This window comes from Aedes albopictus, chromosome 3 (genome assembly GCF_035046485.1).
Source record: "Aedes albopictus strain Foshan chromosome 3, AalbF5, whole genome shotgun sequence".
Lineage (NCBI taxonomy): Eukaryota > Metazoa > Arthropoda > Insecta > Diptera > Culicidae > Aedes > Aedes albopictus.
The window spans coordinates 165,223,465-165,244,711 of NC_085138.1; the positions used below are offsets into that span (position 1 = coordinate 165,223,465).

Genomic DNA, 21,247 nt, shown 5'->3' on the forward strand with positions numbered 1-21,247 from the left:
TTCCTCGCAGTTTCACAACTACATCTACAAAAAAGGCACGCATACATTTGAACGTGATTACCACTATACCAAGAAGGGGTAGGCGGGGCATAATGAGCAGGTGGGGCATAATGAGTACTTTGTATTTTCACTGTAAATCTTCAAAATAACAGAACAAATTGCTTGATTGTAGCCTAATTATCTAAAATCCAATGAGTTGATGACAAAACATTAGTCAAAATATCCGTTTACCTTGAAAAATTAATCAAAATGCGTAAATTGGTCATGTACTGGGGAAATATTATAAGAATCAGGTGACCTAAAATAAGGGTTTCGGAATCGAAATCACAACTAAGTGGGCATCTATCGATTTTCTTGATATTCCCTGGGCCAATGAAATGTATTTTTAACACTTTTCAACTATTTTTATAATTATTTGGTTGAAAAAATATGCTTCAAAGAGTTGGTAGTAGGGTGGGGCAAAATGAGCAACTGGTAAAAAAATCATGAAAATGGTAAATTTCTTCAACAAGCAAATTTTAATTTTGGTTTTCTCTGTTTTGATGCATATAGTAAGGTTTTGTCTGTTACTTTCAATTCATTAGCTTGAAAATCTCAGTATATGTAGTAGTATTACCCGTTGCAAGAAAATAGAGAGCGAAAAAGGTGCAAAATCGCTAATAGACCTCCGCTGGTATGTTTAATCGTTATGGTGTCTTCTACAATAAGTGCGCGAATTGGCCAAGGAATACTGCGCCGAAAACACCGAAATGATTTTTCTTACAGGCGGAGATGTATGGGCGCTTGCGCGTACAAATTTTCGCGCAACGCATAATATTATCACCGTTTAAAAATTCCTCAATAGAAGACTCCTTTGAACCCCACAGTTCCCTACAAATTAAACCCCGTAATCCCTTAAAATTCTCATTGATTGTTGCCGGTATGCTTTATCATTGGCAAGAATAGTCAATTATCATTTGAATGTGTACAAAACTGGTATTGCGCGCAAACCCCAAAATTTTATTCCCACCTTTGGGTTTCCGCGCCGAAGACCCAGCGCCAGATTCGGCGACAAAGAGATTTGACAGCAAGCGCCGGACAGTTGGCAATCCTGATATTTGACGGTGCATGCATGTGTATTATGCATGTGTATTATGTTATTGTTGACAAATGTTTTGCTGTGTTAGTGAGAAATATAGCGATTTGCTGTATCGCGTAAGCTTTCGCTGGGAGAAAACGTCATAGAACTCAGCGAGGTAAGGAAAATTTTCAATGAAAAAAGCAATATTGATCATCCTGCCTGAACGTTAAAATTACACATTGCCCGCATAACCACAAACTGTAAATGCAACGTTTCTCATACTGTATATGACCATTAGCAATTGTCATTTAACCATTTCTCAGACTTTCGGAGATAACAGTAAGCTAACCATTCCATGTACAGATTTGCCTGTTTGACAAACGGTTTTCCGCCAAAAAACAGTATGTGGAATAGGCGGTTAAGATAGGTTACCATAAAAAATCGCTCGTTTTCTCGAACAAATTTTTCGCAATACAGTAAAGGATATGGTCAATATATTATCCAGTTTTTCAGACAATTCACTGCATACCAGATGGTTATAGAACAGTTTAACAATAAATCTAGAAGAAAAACGAATACCGTATGGGTTACTGTTGATTTATGGACTTCCATTGTATTTCAAGCTTATAATATATGGTTCGGCTACATTGGAACTGTTAAAAAATAAAAGCTTTTGTGCGTTCATTGGATATTTTTTATTAAACAAATCCAACGCCCTTATGCTGGGCTTGTTAATACCCACGGCGATTAATCGAACAACTGGAGATTACTGTGGTGAGAGTGCATTTTTAATTGCAAGGAGCATTGAATTTCTGCCCCCAGCAGGGCGAATCTTTCGCTGCTCTCTTTTGCGGGACCCCTCGCACAGTCAGGCCGGATCAGGTTCCTGGGATTGAATTGAAGTTTCGGCATCCTGCAAATTAATTAGTATCCGATGAGATATAGCACAAAAACTAAATTTATAAGTCGTGCAAAACTTACCCTTGTTCCATCCAGATCGCTCCAAGCGCTTCAAACGATTTTCCGAGGCAAGTTTTTGATTTGTTGTTCACTCAACTCGCGGGCGAAAGATTTTGTTTTTTTTCTTCTATATGCAAACTGAAAAGTTCGATCGGTACAGATACTAATAAAAGCTACTATTTGACAAACTGTTGAATTCAAGTGGCATACAGTGAAATGCACATGTGTAAGTGTGTTGCGCAAATGAAATCGCAAACCGTTTGAGAAAAGGTTACACTGCATTGCCACCATGCCTCTTGAGTTTTCAGTACTATATTGTTCGATAATTTCTGCACAATATGACAAATTGTTACAACTTGGTATGGTCTTCATAGACCGTTCTTTATGGTCGGATGCTTTGAGTTTCACAATTTCAACAGAGAAACACCTGTTCGTGGTACAGTAACAGTAAGTGATAAAGGAGACATGCTGTGTGGAGATTAACACAAATAGTATTTTGTTATGCGGGTGGTTGCACTTAATTTACTCGATTTGCTGGCAAAATGCTTAAGCTGCTCATTATGCCCCGCCTACCCCTACTTTGGAGCTACTTTATTCGATTGATTAGGGAACGTCCATAAATTACGTCACGCTTTGAGGGGGGAGGGGGGGTTCAGAAAAGTGTGACAACCCATACAAAAATTTTAGAGGTCCCATACAAAAAGTGCACGGTAAAAAATCTGCACTGTGATATAAACTGATTGGCACTTGAATTCGCACTACTGTTCAATCAGTTTGTTATCAATTACATATCATTTAACAAAGAACATCCAATGCCTCTTCAATTTTAATGTAACTTCACATCAATTCGTTGTTGACAATGTTTTGATTTCAAAACTAAAATTAAAAAAAACGTGTACAGCCGCACCCAGATTCGATACCAGGACCTTTAGAGTCACGATCAACTATTTTACCACTACACTGCATCACATCTGTTAGAGAGGTGCGAATCGAAGCGAAGCACTTTCTACCGCCTGTCATCTATATTTACTTTCATGTCCAAAACAATCATTACCAAATCAACAACTTTTCACTTTGGATCGTATTGCTTTTTACAGTAGTGCAAATCGAAGGGATTTTCTGTTGATTTCTCTGGTGGGTTTGTTTTGGTCCTCAAATCAACACTGACAGCATTGCGATCTCAAAGGAAAAGCACTTCTGATCATGTTTATTACGACATTGAATAGTTAAGGGATTTTTCCCTTACATCTAGCGTGCAGGGTTTTTACCGTGTGTGACATAGGGGGGAGGGGGGGTTGAAAATGGTCGATTTTTGCGTGACGTAATTTATGGACGTTCCCTTAAGAGATATTAGACAAAGTGTATCTCGCTAATTTTCTTATCCATTTGTTAATCGATTCAAGATCTTTTGGCAGTTAAAAAGATACAATATTCCAGAATATGTAAGCTATTTTTTGAAAATTTCATACAAGATTCTAGAAGGTGTCTGGGCTTTTCTGGTAGTTAAGTCCATGGTCCATGATGCTATTTTGGAAACGAATCCACTAGATGCCAAATCCACAATATTGCAGACTACATCTCAAATTGGACTATCACACTTTTTTTGGTACGCCTAAAAAGTGTGATAAAAGTGCACATTTGCCTCGGATCGTCTCGACGTCTTGGGTGCACTTATTCCTCCATTTACAAGGAATAAGTGCACCGAAGACCTCAACTCGATCCGACGTGACCCTGCATTGCAATCACACTTTGAAGGTGTGTGCACACTATTTTGTCAGTCCAATTTGGGGTGCAGTCAGCAATATTTTCTAGAACTTTTGGACCATCACACAATATAAATATGTTAAATACAAATAATACTACAATAGTTTTAATAAGTGTAAGAAGGGTTCTGTTTACCATAGGTGGATTAAATCGGGTTTTTTTTTCGAGAAAATATTTCGTTGGACCCACCGCTTCACTGCCATAAAACAGAACGGCCACACCAACACCACCAAAGCAGAAAAGTAAACAAAAACCACCCTTGTGAGCTTTGCGCACTGACAGCCATCAGTGAAACCATTCAGCACGCAGAATCCACCTCCTACTCACTGATGATGTTGGAGCTGTTGTGGCGTTGTGGGTGGTGGTGTCGGGGGGTGGTAAATGACAGATCACCCTCGACCCGACTGTGGAAGTGGAATCGACCATCAGCAGAAGCAGCTGAGCTGAGAGAAGTGGAGGCCTCGAAGTTAGCAGGAATTTCATCATCCTTCACTATCCACTAGTAATATTTTTTTCGCTTCTCATCGTTCCGTCGTGAAAAGTCAGCTCGGTGTGTCGGTCGAATAAAACAGAGTGTTTGCGAAGTTGAAGCAGAAAAGGTGCGCGAAACTGGGACTGTTTTCTTGTTGTGGAAAATTATTCTGCTTGAGTCAGCGCGTTTTGGATAAAGTAGGTGCCCTCGCGCCGGATGGGTGGACGATTCTTGGTGCAGTATGCAGTGAATTAGTGAAGGCAGGTGGACAGAAGATTCTTTTTTGGAGAAAATTTCCCCGCACACTGATGACGGTGGGACGATGAGTACAACCACGACTACGGGGTGAGGAAATCTATAGTGTGCGCGGTTTCAAGGTGAGCCACCACCGTCAGCAGACAGGCAGCAGTCAGTCAGTCAGTGCGTTCCGCAAGTGAGGGTGAGCTGCTCCGTCTCTCAGCTGAGCACTTCTGTATAGGGAAGATCTGCTGCTGTTTGACTGCGGTCCGGAGTTACATAAACATCGCGCGTTTGGATCGGCCTCGGTCGCGGGTGCCTTCCGTAGATTCCAAAGGAACAAACCGGATAAAGTCGCTGTTTCTCGTCTACCGAGTGGATGACTTTCGAGTCTGCCCCGTCAGGGTCACGCAAAGGTCTAGTGATCGGAAGAAAGAAGCCCAAGCCGATGCAAAGCTGACGAAACGACGAGTATAGATAAGCTGTTTGTTATCTGAGGCGCAGAGAATACAAAAGAATATATCGGTGACGCAAAAAGTATCACGCAAGTCACAAAGTTCACCCCGCGCATAGGTGACTGGCGAGCGAGCTCTCGGTTCCGGACAACCCTCCAGGGCGAAGCAGCAATGAACCGGAAACAACGGGCGTGACGTCAGTCGGTCATCGGATAGATTGGAATCGACTATTGGGAGGAATATTTGCATAAGAAATCTCGCGCTTTAGTCGCGGTTGGACAATAACAAGAAAAGGACACCACATCACGATGGAAAGCGGCGAGGCCTTTATCAAAACCATCGAGTGGGACATGATGGACAAGAAGAAGTTCTTCCCGCTGTCGATGCTGAGTTCGTTCTCGGTGCGCTGTGCGTTGTTCCCGCTCACCGTGATCAAAACACAACTGCAGGTAAGCTATGGGATTGGTTGGGGGAGGTCGGGGTAACACGCACCTCCTAAGGAATGGCTCGATCTTGTGGTTTGTGTACTGCATGCATCTCGACATTTATTCGGCGTTATTAGCTACTGCTCAAAGAAATGAATATATCTACATTTGAAAGGTTCAGATTTTCTGCTCTGTGTTGTTACTGAAGTCATAATTCAAATGATTACAACTGTTTTCGAGAGCCAGTGCCGGTACTCTCAACTTGAGGAAGGTCGTTTAGTCTCTAAAGCGTGTATTAAACCAGTTCCCCCTACTATGATGATAGAGCTAGAATTGAATGAATAGTTCATAATACATTGTAACGCTTACTACAGTAGGCGTAGAAGAAGGGGCCTGTCGCTAGGGAAAGTCTCAATTTGCATATTACATATGTAGAATAATGCAAGTTCAACTAACTTGTGAGTGCAGGCGACAGACGACTATCATTTGTTTGCGCATCGGTCGGAACAAAGTTGTTGTTGTTAGTACTAACAGCTGTAAACTGACGAGCGCTGCGTGAGATGTGTGTGGTTTTGTTTTCGAGCGATCTACGAAGGTCATGCTTATTTGGAAAGTGTTCTTCTTGTTCTTATCATTTTGTAGGGTAAAGACTGTAGTCTCTCTCGTCTATCAGTCAGCGTTCAAATTCGTGCAACCTTATCGACAGAGCCAAATACCAGAATATGTAATGTTTTGAAATAATTTTGCGCGTCGTACATGTTGCTGCACCATATGTATAAGAAGCATAAAAAATGTGCAAATGGGGATTCTTTTAGTATTAGGACAGATCGGTGAAGTACTAGATTTGTAGTAATGAGCTGAATTTTAGTAGTTTTTTCCATTTCTTGCAACATAAACAACATAGTTATCCAAAGTTTTGCTCAAACAGCATCAAATTAGGCAAGTAATCGTAATACCCAAGCTGTTTGCACCATTTCATTGCAGAAACGGAGAATTGACCTTCTCACCATACTAAAATTCAGCTCATTACTACAAATATAGTACTACACCGAACGTGCTCCATTCCTCTTAGTATTCAATCAGGAACTCCTGCTGGATTTCCGTCCGAAATTCTACCGAGGATTCATCCAGAAATTTATCCGGAGATCACATTAGTGATTTCTTAGGGCCCATATAGCCGAGGCGGTAAACGCACGGGTATTCAGCATGACCATGCTGAGGGTGACGGGTTCGATTCCCGGTCGGTCCAGGATCTTTTCGTAAAGGAAATTTCCTTGACTTCCATGGGCATAAAGTATCCTCGTGCCTGCCACACGATATACACATGCAAAATGGTCATTGGCAGAGGAAGCTCTCAGTTAATAACTGTGGAAGTGCTCATAGAACACTAAGCTGAGAAGCAGGCTTTGTCCCATTGAGGACGTTACGCCAAGAAGAGGAGAGGATTAGTGATTTTATAAAAAATTCTCTATGGATGCCTTCAGTTATTTCGGGGATTCCTCTTGGGATTTTCCCAGGATTTCCTCTTGGTATCCCTGTAGGAATATCTTTTGTAATTGCTTCAGAGACTAATCTTATGATCTCTTTCAGAATTCCTCTAGAAATTCTTGCTTGGTATTCTCCTAGAATTCATGCTAGAATTTCTCAAGTCAGTTTTTAATGTAGTCATTATGCATTACATAGCATAGCATAGTATAGCGTAGCAAGAATACTTGCACAAATCTTGGATGGAGTTGCAAAGTTGAATATATCCGTTAACCCTCAAAAGGATACCTTAAAAAAGGTCCGTTTTGGGACCCTGGGGTCCATTGGACCCCAACATATATTCTCGCGTATCTCGTGATCCTTACTTTTTAAAAGGTTGATGTTTTCAGCAAAGATGTTCGGTAAGTCAAGGCCTATCTAGTGATGAACAATTTATTTTAGGAAATATCCGATAGTTGGCGCTAGAGAGCATTCCAAAACGCCCCTAATCAATGGGATGTAACGTACCAAAGCAAGCGGCAAGACGCATATAACAAAAGAATAAATCACACACTGTAAATGGGTAGACATAAATGTCCGGCAGCTCAAAAGGGTTCGTTCAATTACGTAACGCTAGGGGTAGCGAGAGTGTCTAGCGCTGTGTTACGCTTTATAAAAAAAACATAATTTACCACACAAAAGTTGTTGTGGAGTAGGGAGGAGTTCTGAAATTGTCAAATTTTGCGTTACGTATTATTTGAATGAACCCAAAGAGACATCACAGACAAACAGACATATCATTGATAAAATAACATCTCATATATCGCAAGATCCTGATTACTTATAAAGTTGGTGTCTTCGGCAAAGTTGTTTGATTGGTGAAAGGGCGCTAGTGAGTATACAAATTTTGTATCTCATATATCTCAGGATGATTACTTAGAAAGTTGGCGTTGTTCGGGGGGCCAAATATTTATTTGATTCGGAACTTTGACATAGGCTGGTGCTAATGAACAATTTTTTACATTTTATATCTGTTGTACATCGGAATACTTATTATTTACAGAGATGGTGTCTACGGCAAAGTTTTTGGCAGGCATGGGGCTAAAATATATAGACACTATAGAATTGACAGGCTTACGGATACATAATTGAGTGATGAAATTGTTATGTACAGTTTATATTTTAAAAGAATCTCGGGAGAAATTCCTAGAGCAATCCCAGATGGAATTCCTGTAAGAATTCCTGGGGGAATGTTAGGAGAAAATCTTAGAAGAATCCCAGGAGAAATTCCAAGAGGTCTCAGCAGAAATTCCTGTAGGGAACGCGGGAGGTTCCTGGAAGAACCCCGAAGGATTTCTTAGAAGAAATCCCGGGAGCACTACTGGTACAAATTCTTAAATGAATCCCGGGAGAAATTTCTGGAAAAAAATGCGGATTCCAAGTGCATTTTCTAGTTTCTAGATGAAGCCCTGGAGAATCATTGAAAGATTCCCTGTATTAATTTCAAATCAGAGTTAATTGAAATTGAAAACTTACATTCATATGAATAATTCCGTCGAAGACATCAACTCCGAATATTTTCTCTCGATTGAGACATCAACGTAACAAAAGTATATTACATTTTTGGAATATGGTTCAAAAGTCTCATCTATGTGTGATCTTTGCAGCTACATTTGCGCCACCTGGTGAGGCAATTCTGATGTAAATTACCACCAAATAGGAAGTATTGGTATTGTTAACAGTTTGTTAATATATTGTATCAAGACATTCACCTTAAAAGAAGTTTCCTTTTTTGAGGACATTTGTCGATCGCGGTATCTAGGATGCTGGGCGGACATGTATTTATTAGCGCCAGCTTGCAGATAAACTGTCAATACCAATAGTCCTTGATGTATCTAACATTTTTGCCGAAGACACGAATATTCTATACAATCAGAATATAAAAATATTCGAACCAAATATAACTTTTAATCTGTAATAGTAATCTGCAATGCTCATAGACCAACTCAGTTCCACAAACCTGGACAAGTCCTTGCAAGCATTTATAAATCCCTTCATCAACTTAGAAAGAGCCCAGAACTGAAGCAGCTTCCAATAGATGAAAGGATAATGAAAATAGTGATTTTCCCGGTGTCGTAAGCCCCGCTTGTAACTTCGCAGATTACTTCCTCTTTTATTCTCTTTCACGTCGGGGCATCCTGGCCTACAAAGGGTGGCGGATTGCCACCTAGAGGTGGTCAGGCAATACCTCTTTCAAGCACTCTTCCTCTCGCGAAACCCTTGGGGCCTTTTTTTTACAACTAATCCGCCTCACACAAAAATCAAGCAAGTTTTTAGATCGGACAGTTAAAACACATTGACAGTAAATTTTTGTAGCCCTTCTGGCCCACATGAGAAGATAGGTTTAATTAGAAATAAGTAGATTTATGGCAACTATTCTGCTAAAACTCTGTAATCTGCTGATATCCTTAAGGTATCTTCAGATCATTTTCTTTTATTTTTTGGAGATGAACCAGCCGCGGGCTGAAAATCTCCTTAATAAAGCTAATAATAATAATAATAAATAGTGATTTTTCAATTTATATGTAGTTATATAACAATATTGGGCACAAAGAGTGTAATCAGAAAGATCTCACCTCGATCGCAACGCGCTCGCCGCGGTCGCACTTGATCCACTCCCACTGGGACCCGGTTCGGCACGCGGGAAGGGTCACACTTACGGTACTTTCCGCAATGATGAATTGATACCTCCGGAGGTCTACCGAAATCAATAAATTGCTGTTGCTGCTGAACTGATGCAGCTTCATAAGCTTCTTGTTCTGAGATGTACTCTGCCGTGAATCGCAAGTCAGTCCCATATGTAAAAAGTAGGCATTGAGAAAATGGCCTCTGAAGTTTTCAAATTCGATTTCTATACGAAACTCTAAAAAATCGCTATGAATTGAAAACTTCTGCGATCATCATGAAACTTTCACATATTGTTTCAAACGTTAAAACATAACAGTGAAAAATATAAAACTAGCTAAAATAGTGTTAGGTCTTGTACTGGAGGGCACACAAGTTCGTAATGGGACTGATTTGTGATTACATTTCATTATGGGACAATCTGACTTGGTGTTGTTTTTCAATTTTACTGAACAAACTATATATTTTTATGCACGCAGCTGAAAGATCATCCGAAGAAAGCTCGAAAACGGCAATTAACTCATTTTTGCCCAAAATGGAGATGGGACTGACTTGCGATTCACGGCAGTACTTATTTATTTCAAAGAGTTCAAACAAACTTCACACTTCCCTTTCAATTACGTTAAGTCAATGTCTCACTAGTGGATGACACAGTACCATGCCATTTTACTCCATCTGATTTAAAAATTTCAAAAATTTCACGGAAACGAAAAAACGCGTGACATAAAGTTAAAAGCAGCCGCTCACGCGCATGGCTTGCTGCGATATCCACGACGTACCGAAGATCACTTATTTATTGTAGTCGTTATATCCAGAAAAAAAAACATAATCGATATAAAAAAGACGCGGACACCGTCTTCAGCCAAAGGCTGTACAGACTGAATGAAACATAACATTAGACAAGGGACACATGGAGCATGCACCAGTGGATACGGGGAAGAAACTATTCTCTCGAAAAGTTTCATCGCCCGGAGCGGGAATCGAACCCTCACCCCACAGCATGGTGCGATTAGAAGCTTGGTGACCCTAACCGCACGGCTACGAGGCTCCAGGCATTTTTTGCCTGTATCTGTTTGATATATTCTTAGTTGTCATTATGGATATTATTTTCAGAAATTTTATCGAAATTGGGCGAAAAAAGAAGGTGAAATCTGAGATGGAATGTTGGCATATTGATCATCAATATGTCCGTAACAGTATAACATCAACATCAAGAAATCGTTGTGAAATCATCTATGTGAGAAATGGGAAAGGATAAAAGAATATCATAAAATTGTGGAAGTATGTATACACCAGCATCCATAAAATGTGCTTGATTCGAGGCATGCAAAAGGACTAAAATCATATTCTAGGACTTCGAAAACAAATTTTACATTGTTTATGAAGAAAATTAGGAAGAGGGCCTACTGACCCATTCGACCTAATGAACTTCAGCTTAACAACCCATTTGGATTAATGTACTTTGGCTAAGCGTACTCCGGCCTTATGACCGAATCCCCCTGGTTGTGGGGTCATTACGGCAAACGTATACAACGTCAGCGTGGTGAGCATCAATTAATGCACGAAGAATGCTAAATGGCAGATGGATACTATTTTCTGGGGAACGGTATATTCGGGTAAACTACATTTCGGGGAATTGTACAATCATCCTTCTAAGCGTCCAGTGCTTATTTACTGCGGCGTCTTCCACTTATTGGCTTCGCATCCGAAATCACACTCAGTTATTTTGAACGCTAAAAGGAATCGAAAAAGCCTTGTTCAAAAAAGATCAACCTTGTTGTCCCAGTCTAACAAAAAAATGATCAACTAGCTGTAACTTTTCGAAAAATGCATAAAAAATTCTCAAGTTGTAACTGTAAGTTGGCCAACTAGTTGTCTATCAATGGTCCAAATTTGGAAAAAAAATCGAGCCATTCTATATAGAATGGAATATGCATGGGAAGGAGGGTAGGAGTATTCAGAATGTTCACGTGGACAATATTATGCCAGATCATAGGATAAAGATAAATCAATAAAAAGCAATTAGTTTTCATCAAAATGTCCAACTTTTCGGAAATGTGTAGTCAAGCAGTGGGGGCATTAAGAAGTGTTGAGCAAAAGGGAGAAGAAAAAGCGAAGATCGGAAGTGTTTCCAGTTTGCAGAATCTGGATCTACCAGTGCTGCAAACGGAAGAAGTGAAAAGCTGCGTTCAGACCCACGTGGAGGTTTGGGATTCATTCGGGCGGAGAGACCTCATAGCGAATGCACAGCGATTGCATGGGAGTAGTGAAGAATGTTGGCCAGGAGGGGAGAAAATTGGATTTTGAGTTTCGGTGAGTCCGTTTCAAACTTTTGATTTACGATACATTTTTGAGCATACATTTCAACTATATATACTACTTGGGCTGAAAATCTCTTAAATAAAGACAAATCAATCAATCAACTACAGTAGACGTTCGCTCGGTGCATACGCTTTAACTGCAATGCTTTTTAACTGCAAGTCCGCTAAGTGCAACAATTTTGCAATTATCGCACCGCTATCCATCAAAATGAAATATCAACAGCGATGCGATGTTTTTCGAATTCACTTTTGCTGCAATGCGATGTTTTTCACATGCACATTGGTTGCATTTTGCAGCAACTGACAGTTCTTTGACGTCTGTCAGTTGTTGCAGGTATCGAATTTCATTCAATAAGTGAAACGTAAACATGTTGCACTTATCGAACGTCTATTGTATATACTACTCTTCGTTGACAGAGGATACCGGGCATTGAATTTGGATGTTTGGTAAGATCTGTCTAATTTATCATTGATATATGCTATTTATCCAAACAGAGCACACTTTTATTAAATGTAGCCGGTGGAAATCATACTGCTTACTTTCCTTCTTATAATGCAGGTTATTAAGTTTACCCGGGGAAGGGATCGTTATAGGGTATTGTATCATTTGGGCAGGTGTACCTATTTTGGGCACTTGCATCTATAACTAAGTCAATTTCAAACCGATTGATTTGGATTTTTGTACAGAGTTAGATACTGTACGTGCCTAACTCTATACACAATTTCAAATCAATCGGTTTGAAATTGACTTAGTTATAGCGGCAAGTGGCCAAAATAGGTACACCTGCCCAAATGGTACAAGACCCTATTTTCTTCTCGTTTCAGAGAGCGAGCAATGGCGCTTAAGCCTAGGCTTTCGAGCCAGGATATAAGGGGCAAAAACCTATGTCCTATCCCAGGAAGAAGGACGCCAACGGAGTGGCATTCCCAACTAACACTTTTGCTGTATAAGAGCTTAAAAGAGCTTACTGTCAAATTCGTTTGCTGCATAAGCTCTTATGCAGCTACTTTTGTTAGTAGGGTTAACTTTCTTAGCCACGCCACTCCCAACGTTTTTGCTTTACATTTATAACACATACGATACGGAGCGGCTGACGAGATGTCGCCGTTCCATAGCTTTGTTCAATTGTATTCAATAACGCTGCAAAGTAGGCCCGGCCGCTTCAATACTTGTAATGCATCTTCGATGCCTTGCAAGTATTGATAATGACAAGAAAAATAAAGTAGTCGATTCTATCATTTTCCAGGATTCTTTCAATGAATGACTGTGTATGTGTAGACTAGACTAGACTAGAAATGTCCAACTTTTCGGAAAAATATCAATATTTTGTTGTTTTATTTTTTTACTTTCTCGGAGGACTTCGGATTTCAGTCAAAGAAAAGCGTTGATTCTCATCGTCAACGTTTCGATACAGATGTTGGGATTTTCTTCAGGGCTCGAAATAAATGAATTTGTCTGACTCCGTGTATGACTACGGCCCCTATAATTATCTTTCGTATTAACAATTTTAGGTTAAGTCTAAAGTTCTTCAAAGCTCATTATATTAACACATGAACATGAACAATCAAAATTTCATTGCGTTCAGTACATTGAATTCGGAGATATAACAGTTCAATATTAGCTATCGGATAATAATCATACCTTTTTCTAGAACCTTTCTAATTCCATCTAGAATAGCCCAATCATTCCCAAATTTGGACCATTGATACACAATTAGCTGTTCAAGTTACAGTAAACATTTTAGGGTTTGTGTTGCACTTATAAAACCGCTACAGCTATTTGACCATTTAAAAAAAAAAATATTTTGTCGGTCCCCATCATTTTGTCTATATCCTGTACGGTTACTGTACCATAGAATATCTCTTTTTTTGAAGATTTATTTCATCTTAATGTTAGATTGATAAACTTTACTAGTGGACAAGTTCGCCAATTACTTGTACCGAACTTGTTCGAGATTGCTTCAACCTGCGCATCGAAGTAAATTGGATTTACTTACAAAAACGAATTCTCAAGTGGTTGCAACCATGTCTCATTGGAACAAAGCCTGCTTCTCAGCTCAGTTTATTACGAGCGTTTCCACAGCCAGTAGCTAGGTATTTATCTTTGTCAAGAGACCATTTTTGCATTAGATTATCGTGTGGTAGGGCCCAGAAAGTCAATAAAATTGCAATTTCCAAAAGATCCTGAAAACAATAGATTTGATAACATACCTCATTAGTAAGTTGTTCATTGTTAGTTTCCGTTTTGTTAAACCTAATGTCATACCTGGAAGGAAAGAAGAAGAAATTTGTGGATTAGTAAGTGACCAAAGAGAGACGGCTATTTTCATAGTTTATTATTGGAGTTCAGACGATCATAGTAGTCCAGATATAATTTAGAATAAGTCATTTGTTTGAAGTATGTTCATTCGTATTAAAGCTATCGTCAAATACAGACCTTCTTTAGTTCATTGCGTTACTCATTACCAAGAGGTTTTGGACCCAGGATTACGCAAATGGCAAACAGCGGAAATACGATGATTGAGAGGCTGATTGGCAGAGAGAACTGGACGACCTGGCGTTTCGCTGTCCAGACGTACCTCGAAGTAGAAGATTTATGGGAAGCGGTCGAGCCCAAGAAAAAGGACGATGGAACCTTGGAAGCTGTTGATCCGGTGAAGGACAAGAAGGCTAGAGGGAAAATCATTTTATTCTTGGAGCCGGAGAACTACTACCATGTTCGAGATGCAACCACAGCTCGGGAAGTTTGGCAGAAGTTGACCAGCGCGTTTGAAGAGTCAGGACTCACCCGCGAAGTTGGATTACTGTACAAGCTTATAAGAACCGACCTGGAATCTTGCGGATCAATGGAGAGTTACGCTAACCGGATGATATCTACTTGCCATCAACTAAACGAAATAGGATTTCAAATTCCGGAACGGTTCGTTGGAGTTTTACTGTTGGCTGGACTTCCGGAGCGATACCAGCCGATGGTAATGGCGCTCAAGAACTCAGGAATGAAGATTACCGGCGATTCCGTGAAGACTATCCTGTTACAGGAGGAGCTGTCCCCGGGCGAAAAACTGGCGTTCGTTGCTAGGGACCGAGGTGAAAAATTTCATGGCCGTAACCAAGGTAATCAACACCCGAAAAAACAACCCAATCAACCGAAAGGCCCCAAGTGCAGGAAGTGCGGAAAATTTGGGCATATCGCGAAGTTTTGCAAGGACGGAAGAAATGAAAAGAAGGCTGACGCATTCTGTACGGTATTATCGACGGTTGGAATTTCTGATGACGAATGGTACCTGGACTCAGGAGCTACGAAACACCTAACGAAGAATTTTGAATTGCTAGAAGACGTGAAGCGCTCTGGCGGTACGGTAGTAGCAGCGAACAAGGGTTCAATGCGGATCGAAGCTACTGGAACGGCGAAGTTATATCCTGAATGTCGTGAAGATGGAGAATCGATCGCGGTCCATGATGTCCAGTACATTCCTGATCTTTCAACAAACTTGCTGTCCGTTATTCAAATCGTGAAGAAAGGATATACCGTTACATTCAAGAGCGAAAGTTGTGAAATCAGAAACAGGGACAACAAGCTCGTGGCTACAGGAGTAATCAAAAACGATTTGTTCATGGTAAGTCAAACTGTTCCGGCCGGCAAAGCAATGCTTAGTTCAACTGGAGCGACATTGGACACCTGGCATCGACGACTCGGACACCTGAGCATGCAGAACGTGAAGCGGCTTGCAGGTGGAATTGTGAATGGAGTTCAAATTAGGAGCGGAAGTACTGGAGATTGCCACATTTGTCCGATGGGGAAGCAGACGAAGCTGCCATTCAGTAAACAGGGATCAAGAGCCACCGATATTCTCGAAATTGTTCATACCGACATTGCTGGACCAATGGAAGAATCGTCGCTTGGAGGAAGCCGCTACTATATCACGTTTATAGATGATAAATCCCGCCGAATGTTCGTGTATTTTCTGAAATCCAAATCCCAAGATGAAGTTCTGGACAGTTTCAAACAATTCCATGCGTTAGCTGAACGTCAGACTGGCCGCCGGTTGAAAACGTTGCGCAGCGATAATGGTAAGGAATATGTTAATGGATTATTTCAGCAGTACTTGAAGCAGGCAGGAATTAGGCATCAGACCACAAACGATTATACTCCCGAACAAAACGGTTTGGCGGAGCGCGCAAATCGGACCATTGTGGAGAAGGCGCGGTGCATGTTATTTGATGCCAAATTATCGAAGTCGTTTTGGGCGGAGGCTGTAGCTGCTGCGGTTTATATTGTGAATCGATCTCCAACTCGTGGACATGATCTGACCCCGGATGAAGTATGGACTGGCAGGAAACCCGATCTTTCGCACATCCGTGTATTTGGTACGAAGGCTATGGTGCAAGTGCCAAAAATGAAACGTAGAAAGTGGGATCCGAAGTCACGAGAATGTATGCTGATTGGTTACGAGGAGGACACCAAAGGTTACCGTCTGTATGATCCCAGGACGAAATGTATTTTCAAGAGTCGTGAAGTGATTTTCATCGATGAGGCTGGACCGGAGCAATGCCAACAAGGACGTCCGGATAAGAAGGCAACAATGATTTCGTTGGAATACGCCGAAGCTCCAATGAATGTCCAGAATGCTAATCCACCCGAGGATCGTGTTGGTTTACCTAAAGTCGATCAAACAGTTACCCAAGATCTTGGACGTGGAGAATCTGAAACTGAAGATGAATACGAAGATACTAGTGAAGGCAATACATCCACAAACACGCTGACAGAAGTGACCGTGCTCCCTCCGCGACAAAATTCAAATCCGTCTTGGTCACGGACGTTGAGGCGCAGCGGACGGGAGCACAATCTCCCCGGCAAGTATAAAGATTTTACAGTTAATTGCAAAGGGCTTCCGGCTTCCAACATTTCACAGGTCCGCGACGATGAATCCAGTGTTTTCGAAGGCTTTGATGATGACGATGTGCGTCCGGAGTTTGGTGGTGTGGCTACCACTGATGGACAGGACAACCTTCCTAGATCCTACAATGAAGCGATGTCATCACCCGATGCGGAAAACTGGAGAGCGGCTATGGAGGAGGAGATGAATTCAATTCAAACTAACCGAACGTGGACATTGGAAGATTTACCAAATGGTCGGAAAGCTGTTGGCTGTAAATGGGTATTCGTAATCAAACGTGATGCGGCTGGTCAAATACTTCGCTATAAAGCTCGCTTGGTTGCCCAAGGTTTTAGTCAGCAGTTTGGAACTGACTATTACGAAGTGTTTGCACCTGTTGTTCGACAAACCACTTTCCGCACACTGATGGCTGTTGCAGCAAAAGAACGCATGATGGTTAAGCAGTATGACATCAAGACCGCCTTCCTCAACGGCGATCTCGAGGAGGAGATTTATATAAAGCAGCCACGTGGATTTGTCTCTGGAGGTAACGAAGCCAAAGTCTGCAGATTACGGAAGAGTTTGTACGGACTTAAGCAGGCGGCTAGATCCTGGAATCACAAGCTACATCAAGCACTCGTCGAGCAAGGTTTTGAGAGGTGTAAGTCAGATCCATGTCTGTACCGGAAACGCACGCACGGTTCCTGGTGTTATGTGCTGATATACGTGGATGATATTATTGTGGCAAGCAAGAATAATACGATGCTAGAAGCGGTCGCAACATCACTCAGGCAATCGTTCGAGATCAGCGAGATGGGAGAAATTCATCACTACCTCGGCATGGAAGTTGAGAAAAATGAAGACGGAGATTATTTCCTTAGTCAGCGAAGGTACATCAATGATATTATAGTTTCGAGCGGAATGGAGGAAGCAAAGGAATCTAATATACCATTGGATCCTGGATACGTTACCACGGAGAGTGAAAGTGAACCATTACCAGACAATAAGGAATATCAGAAGATCATCGGAAAGCTACTATATGTTTCTGTTAACACAAGGCCGGATATTTCGACTGCTGTATCTATACTGAGCAGAAACTCAAGCCGACCAACTCAAGAGGATTGGATTGAACTCAAACGTGTTATCCGGTATCTGAAAGGCACCAAAAACTACCGTTTGCGTTTAAGCAACATGTCTGGACCTGAAGGGATCGTAGGTTATTCGGATGCAGATTGGGCCGAAAACAGGAAGGATAGGAAATCGAATAGCGGATATGTATTCAAGATAAACGGAGGAACAATAAGCTGGGCCTGTAGGGAGCAGACTTGTGTATCTTTATCGACGGCAGAAGCAGAATTTATAGCACTGTCAGAAGCAGTACAAGAGGCGTTATGGCTGAAACAGTTGCTGGGAGAATTAAATGGAAACCCCGAAAATCTTGTCATCCATGAAGACAATCAAAGCTGCTTGAAGATGGTTGAGACAGAAAAGATCAGTTCAAGAACGAAACACATTGCCACTAAAATCCATTTTGTGAGAGATCAAATCAAGAAGGGAAACATCAAATGTGTCTACTGTCCATCGGAATCCATGGCAGCCGATATCCTTACGAAGCCTTTACCCAGAATCAGGACAGCAAAGCTTGCAGAGATGATTGGACTAACCAGTTTCGTCTAGGAGGAGTATTGGAGTTCAGACGATCATAGTAGTCCAGATATAATTTAGAATAAGTCATTTGTTTGAAGTATGTTCATTCGTATTAAAGCTATCGTCAAATACAGACCTTCTTTAGTTCATTGCGTTACTCATTACCAAGATTTATTTATATAATATGTAAAATAAATGACGTCTTCAGTTTGCAGTATTTGTTTTAGGTAGATTGGGAAAGATTCAATGTTCAATAAAGTTTTCGACTATAAATTACTTCGTTCTTTTTCATCTGCAAACCAAATACTTTTTCCATGATTTCAATACCTATCTTCATACTTTTTGCGATTTGCATAGGAGTGTATTTTACACGGAATCCCCATTCAACCTTTGTGCAACAATAAATAGGTACTCACAATGTCACAATCTGCATAGGTTTGTCTCATTTGCGCTGAATATAACAATGATACGTACAACACCGCGCATATTTTACGATTAGCTTATTTTTAGATTTTTTCAAATTAACGATCAAATTAAAATATATAAAAAAAATACTATAAATTGGTTGTGTTTTTAAAGTAAGTTTAGTTCTGAAATTTGAACTATAGTTATAGCCAAGTAACTTCTGGAGGAATGCTTAGAGAGAATTTTTGAAAAAAAAAACCTATAGGCACTTCCTTTGCAATCTGTAGGGGAAATTACTGAAGGAATCCTTAGAAGTATTTTCTGGAGAAATTCCCAAAGGGAATTTCTGGACTAGTTATCTGCAGAAAATTCCATTGAAATCTCCAGAGGGAACTCTTTGAGGGATTCTCAAATGGATCTCCTTGAGGAACTTCCTGAAGAAATTCTCAGAGGGATGTCCTGAAAAAAATAGGAACTTTCATTAAACTCCTGTAGAAATTTATAGAGGTATCCCTTGGAGAAATCTCTGCAAGGAATTCCTGGTGGAATTCTCTTCAGAAACTTTCATTTAAATGCACTGAACTGCTGGAGAAATTCCCAAAGGGATCTCCTAGAGGAATTCACAGCAACAACTCCAAGAGAAACTCCTTGAAGGCAATCTCCAGAATGTATTCCAGGAAGAATTCCCATAGGAAAACCTGGAGCAACCTCCAGAGGGAACTCTAGCCAAGTACCAAATAAGCAGTTCAAATGCACTGTTTCAGCAGGTCATTTGGTTGAGTGTATCAATTATCGTCATAGTGGTTCCCTATAGGGTATACTGCCGCCACTCGCATAACAGTTCCATGTTTGCTGGGTTTTCTATTCATATGGGACTGTTTTGCGAGTGGGGGCAGTATACTATTTGATCAGTTTTAGGATCAACCAATAAGAAACGATTTCTCTAATATTTTTTAGACATAGAAGTGAGGTTTTCTTGCCTGCGAGAAAAGCAAAAAAAAAATGAATCTTTCTATTAAGAAACAGTAATTGTTGATATTTTTCGATTCATTTTCTAATTTTTCTTTGCCTTTCCCTTTTACTTTTAGGTCCAGTACAAAAACGATGTCTACAAGGGAATGATCGACGCCGGCGTCAAAATCTACCGCCACGAGGGCGTTCCCGGCCTGTACCGCGGGTTCTGGATATCCTCGGTGCAGATCGTGTCCGGAGTGTTCTACATCAGCACCTACGAGGGGGTGCGGCATCTTCTCAACCAGTACGGCGCCAATCAACGAACGAAATCTCTGGTGGCGGGCGGAGCGGCCTCGCTAGTCGGCCAAACCATCATCGTCCCATTCGACGTGATATCGCAGCACGCGATGGTGCTCGGAATGGGCGGAGGAGCTGCGGGGGGCTTAAAGGGGGGAAGTTGCAATCCGTTGGGAATTGATTTCGAGAGGAGTAGCAGAATGCGGATAACAATGGACATTGCCCGGGAGGTGATGCGACGGGATGGATTCAAGGGATTCTACCGGGGGTACGTGGCCAGTCTGATGGCATACGTGCCCAACTCGGCCATGTGGTGGGCCTTCTACCATCTGTACCAGGACGAACTGCTGAAGGTGTGTCCCCCGTGGGTGTCTCACCTGTTGGTGCAGTGCGTGGCCGGCAGTTTAGGCGGGTTCACCACGACCGTCATCACCAACCCCCTGGACATTGTGCGCGCCCGGTTGCAGGTCCAACGGCTAGACTCGATGCAGGTGGCCTTCCGCGAGCTGTGGCACGAGGAACATTTCCACATGTTCTTCAAGGGTCTGACGGCGCGGTTGGTCCAATCGGCTGCGTTCTCATTTAGCATTATCTTAGGCTACGAAACGATCAAACGAGTGTCGGTGAACGAACAGTACCGGCATCTAATAAAGTGGTGATTTGGCCACTGCTCTGTAGGGTCTGTTGGAGATGCGGCGCCGTCGCCGCCGCATATGCGTAGCATGGAAGCGGTGGCAGCTCGGCGGCGGTGTGGAAGCAATGGAACAAAAGAATTCTGATGCCATCGCGCACAGTGGGATTCGATGGGTGGACGATCATTGTGACCGAAATAATAAAACCGCCGCGCAAAAAGTTCACGTTTATTAGGTAACGCTAGGTTCCAAAGTTGTAAAACAATATACTTATATTATAGAGACTATATATTATGATTGAATGTGCAAGTGCGACTCAAATAATGTTTCAAATGCTGACACTTGTTATGTACTAATAAAAATGTAAATGTTGTACAATTTTTTGTTTGTATCTATTAGTTAACATCGATTCAGATTCAGCCTCTAAGGATGTACTCTGAGATAGTCAACGTAATGTTAAATAATGGCGATAAAGCGGCCTCAGGCTAAAAATCTCCCCAATAAAGAAAACAAATAAAATTTTTATGAAGCTTTCAAATGCTTTGAGAAAAAAATTGTATAAACTTATTAACAAAACAATCACAAAATTTGG

The 21,247-nt window shown here is 41.2% G+C and overlaps 2 protein-coding genes across 5 annotated transcripts in view; both read left to right on the top strand.

The window, feature by feature from the left end:
- Positions 1–21,247, top strand: part of LOC109402771 (SH2B adapter protein 2) — a 561,576-nt gene that overhangs the window by 122,111 nt on the left and 418,218 nt on the right. The window lies entirely within an intron of this gene.
- LOC115271088 (solute carrier family 25 member 44) lies at positions 4,607–21,178 on the top strand (the record flags this gene model as incomplete). Its single annotated transcript, XM_029880568.2, is given in 2 exon segments — positions 4,607–5,397; positions 19,861–21,178. Coding segments are annotated over 2 exon segments (963 nt in total). The 3' UTR covers positions 20,683–21,178.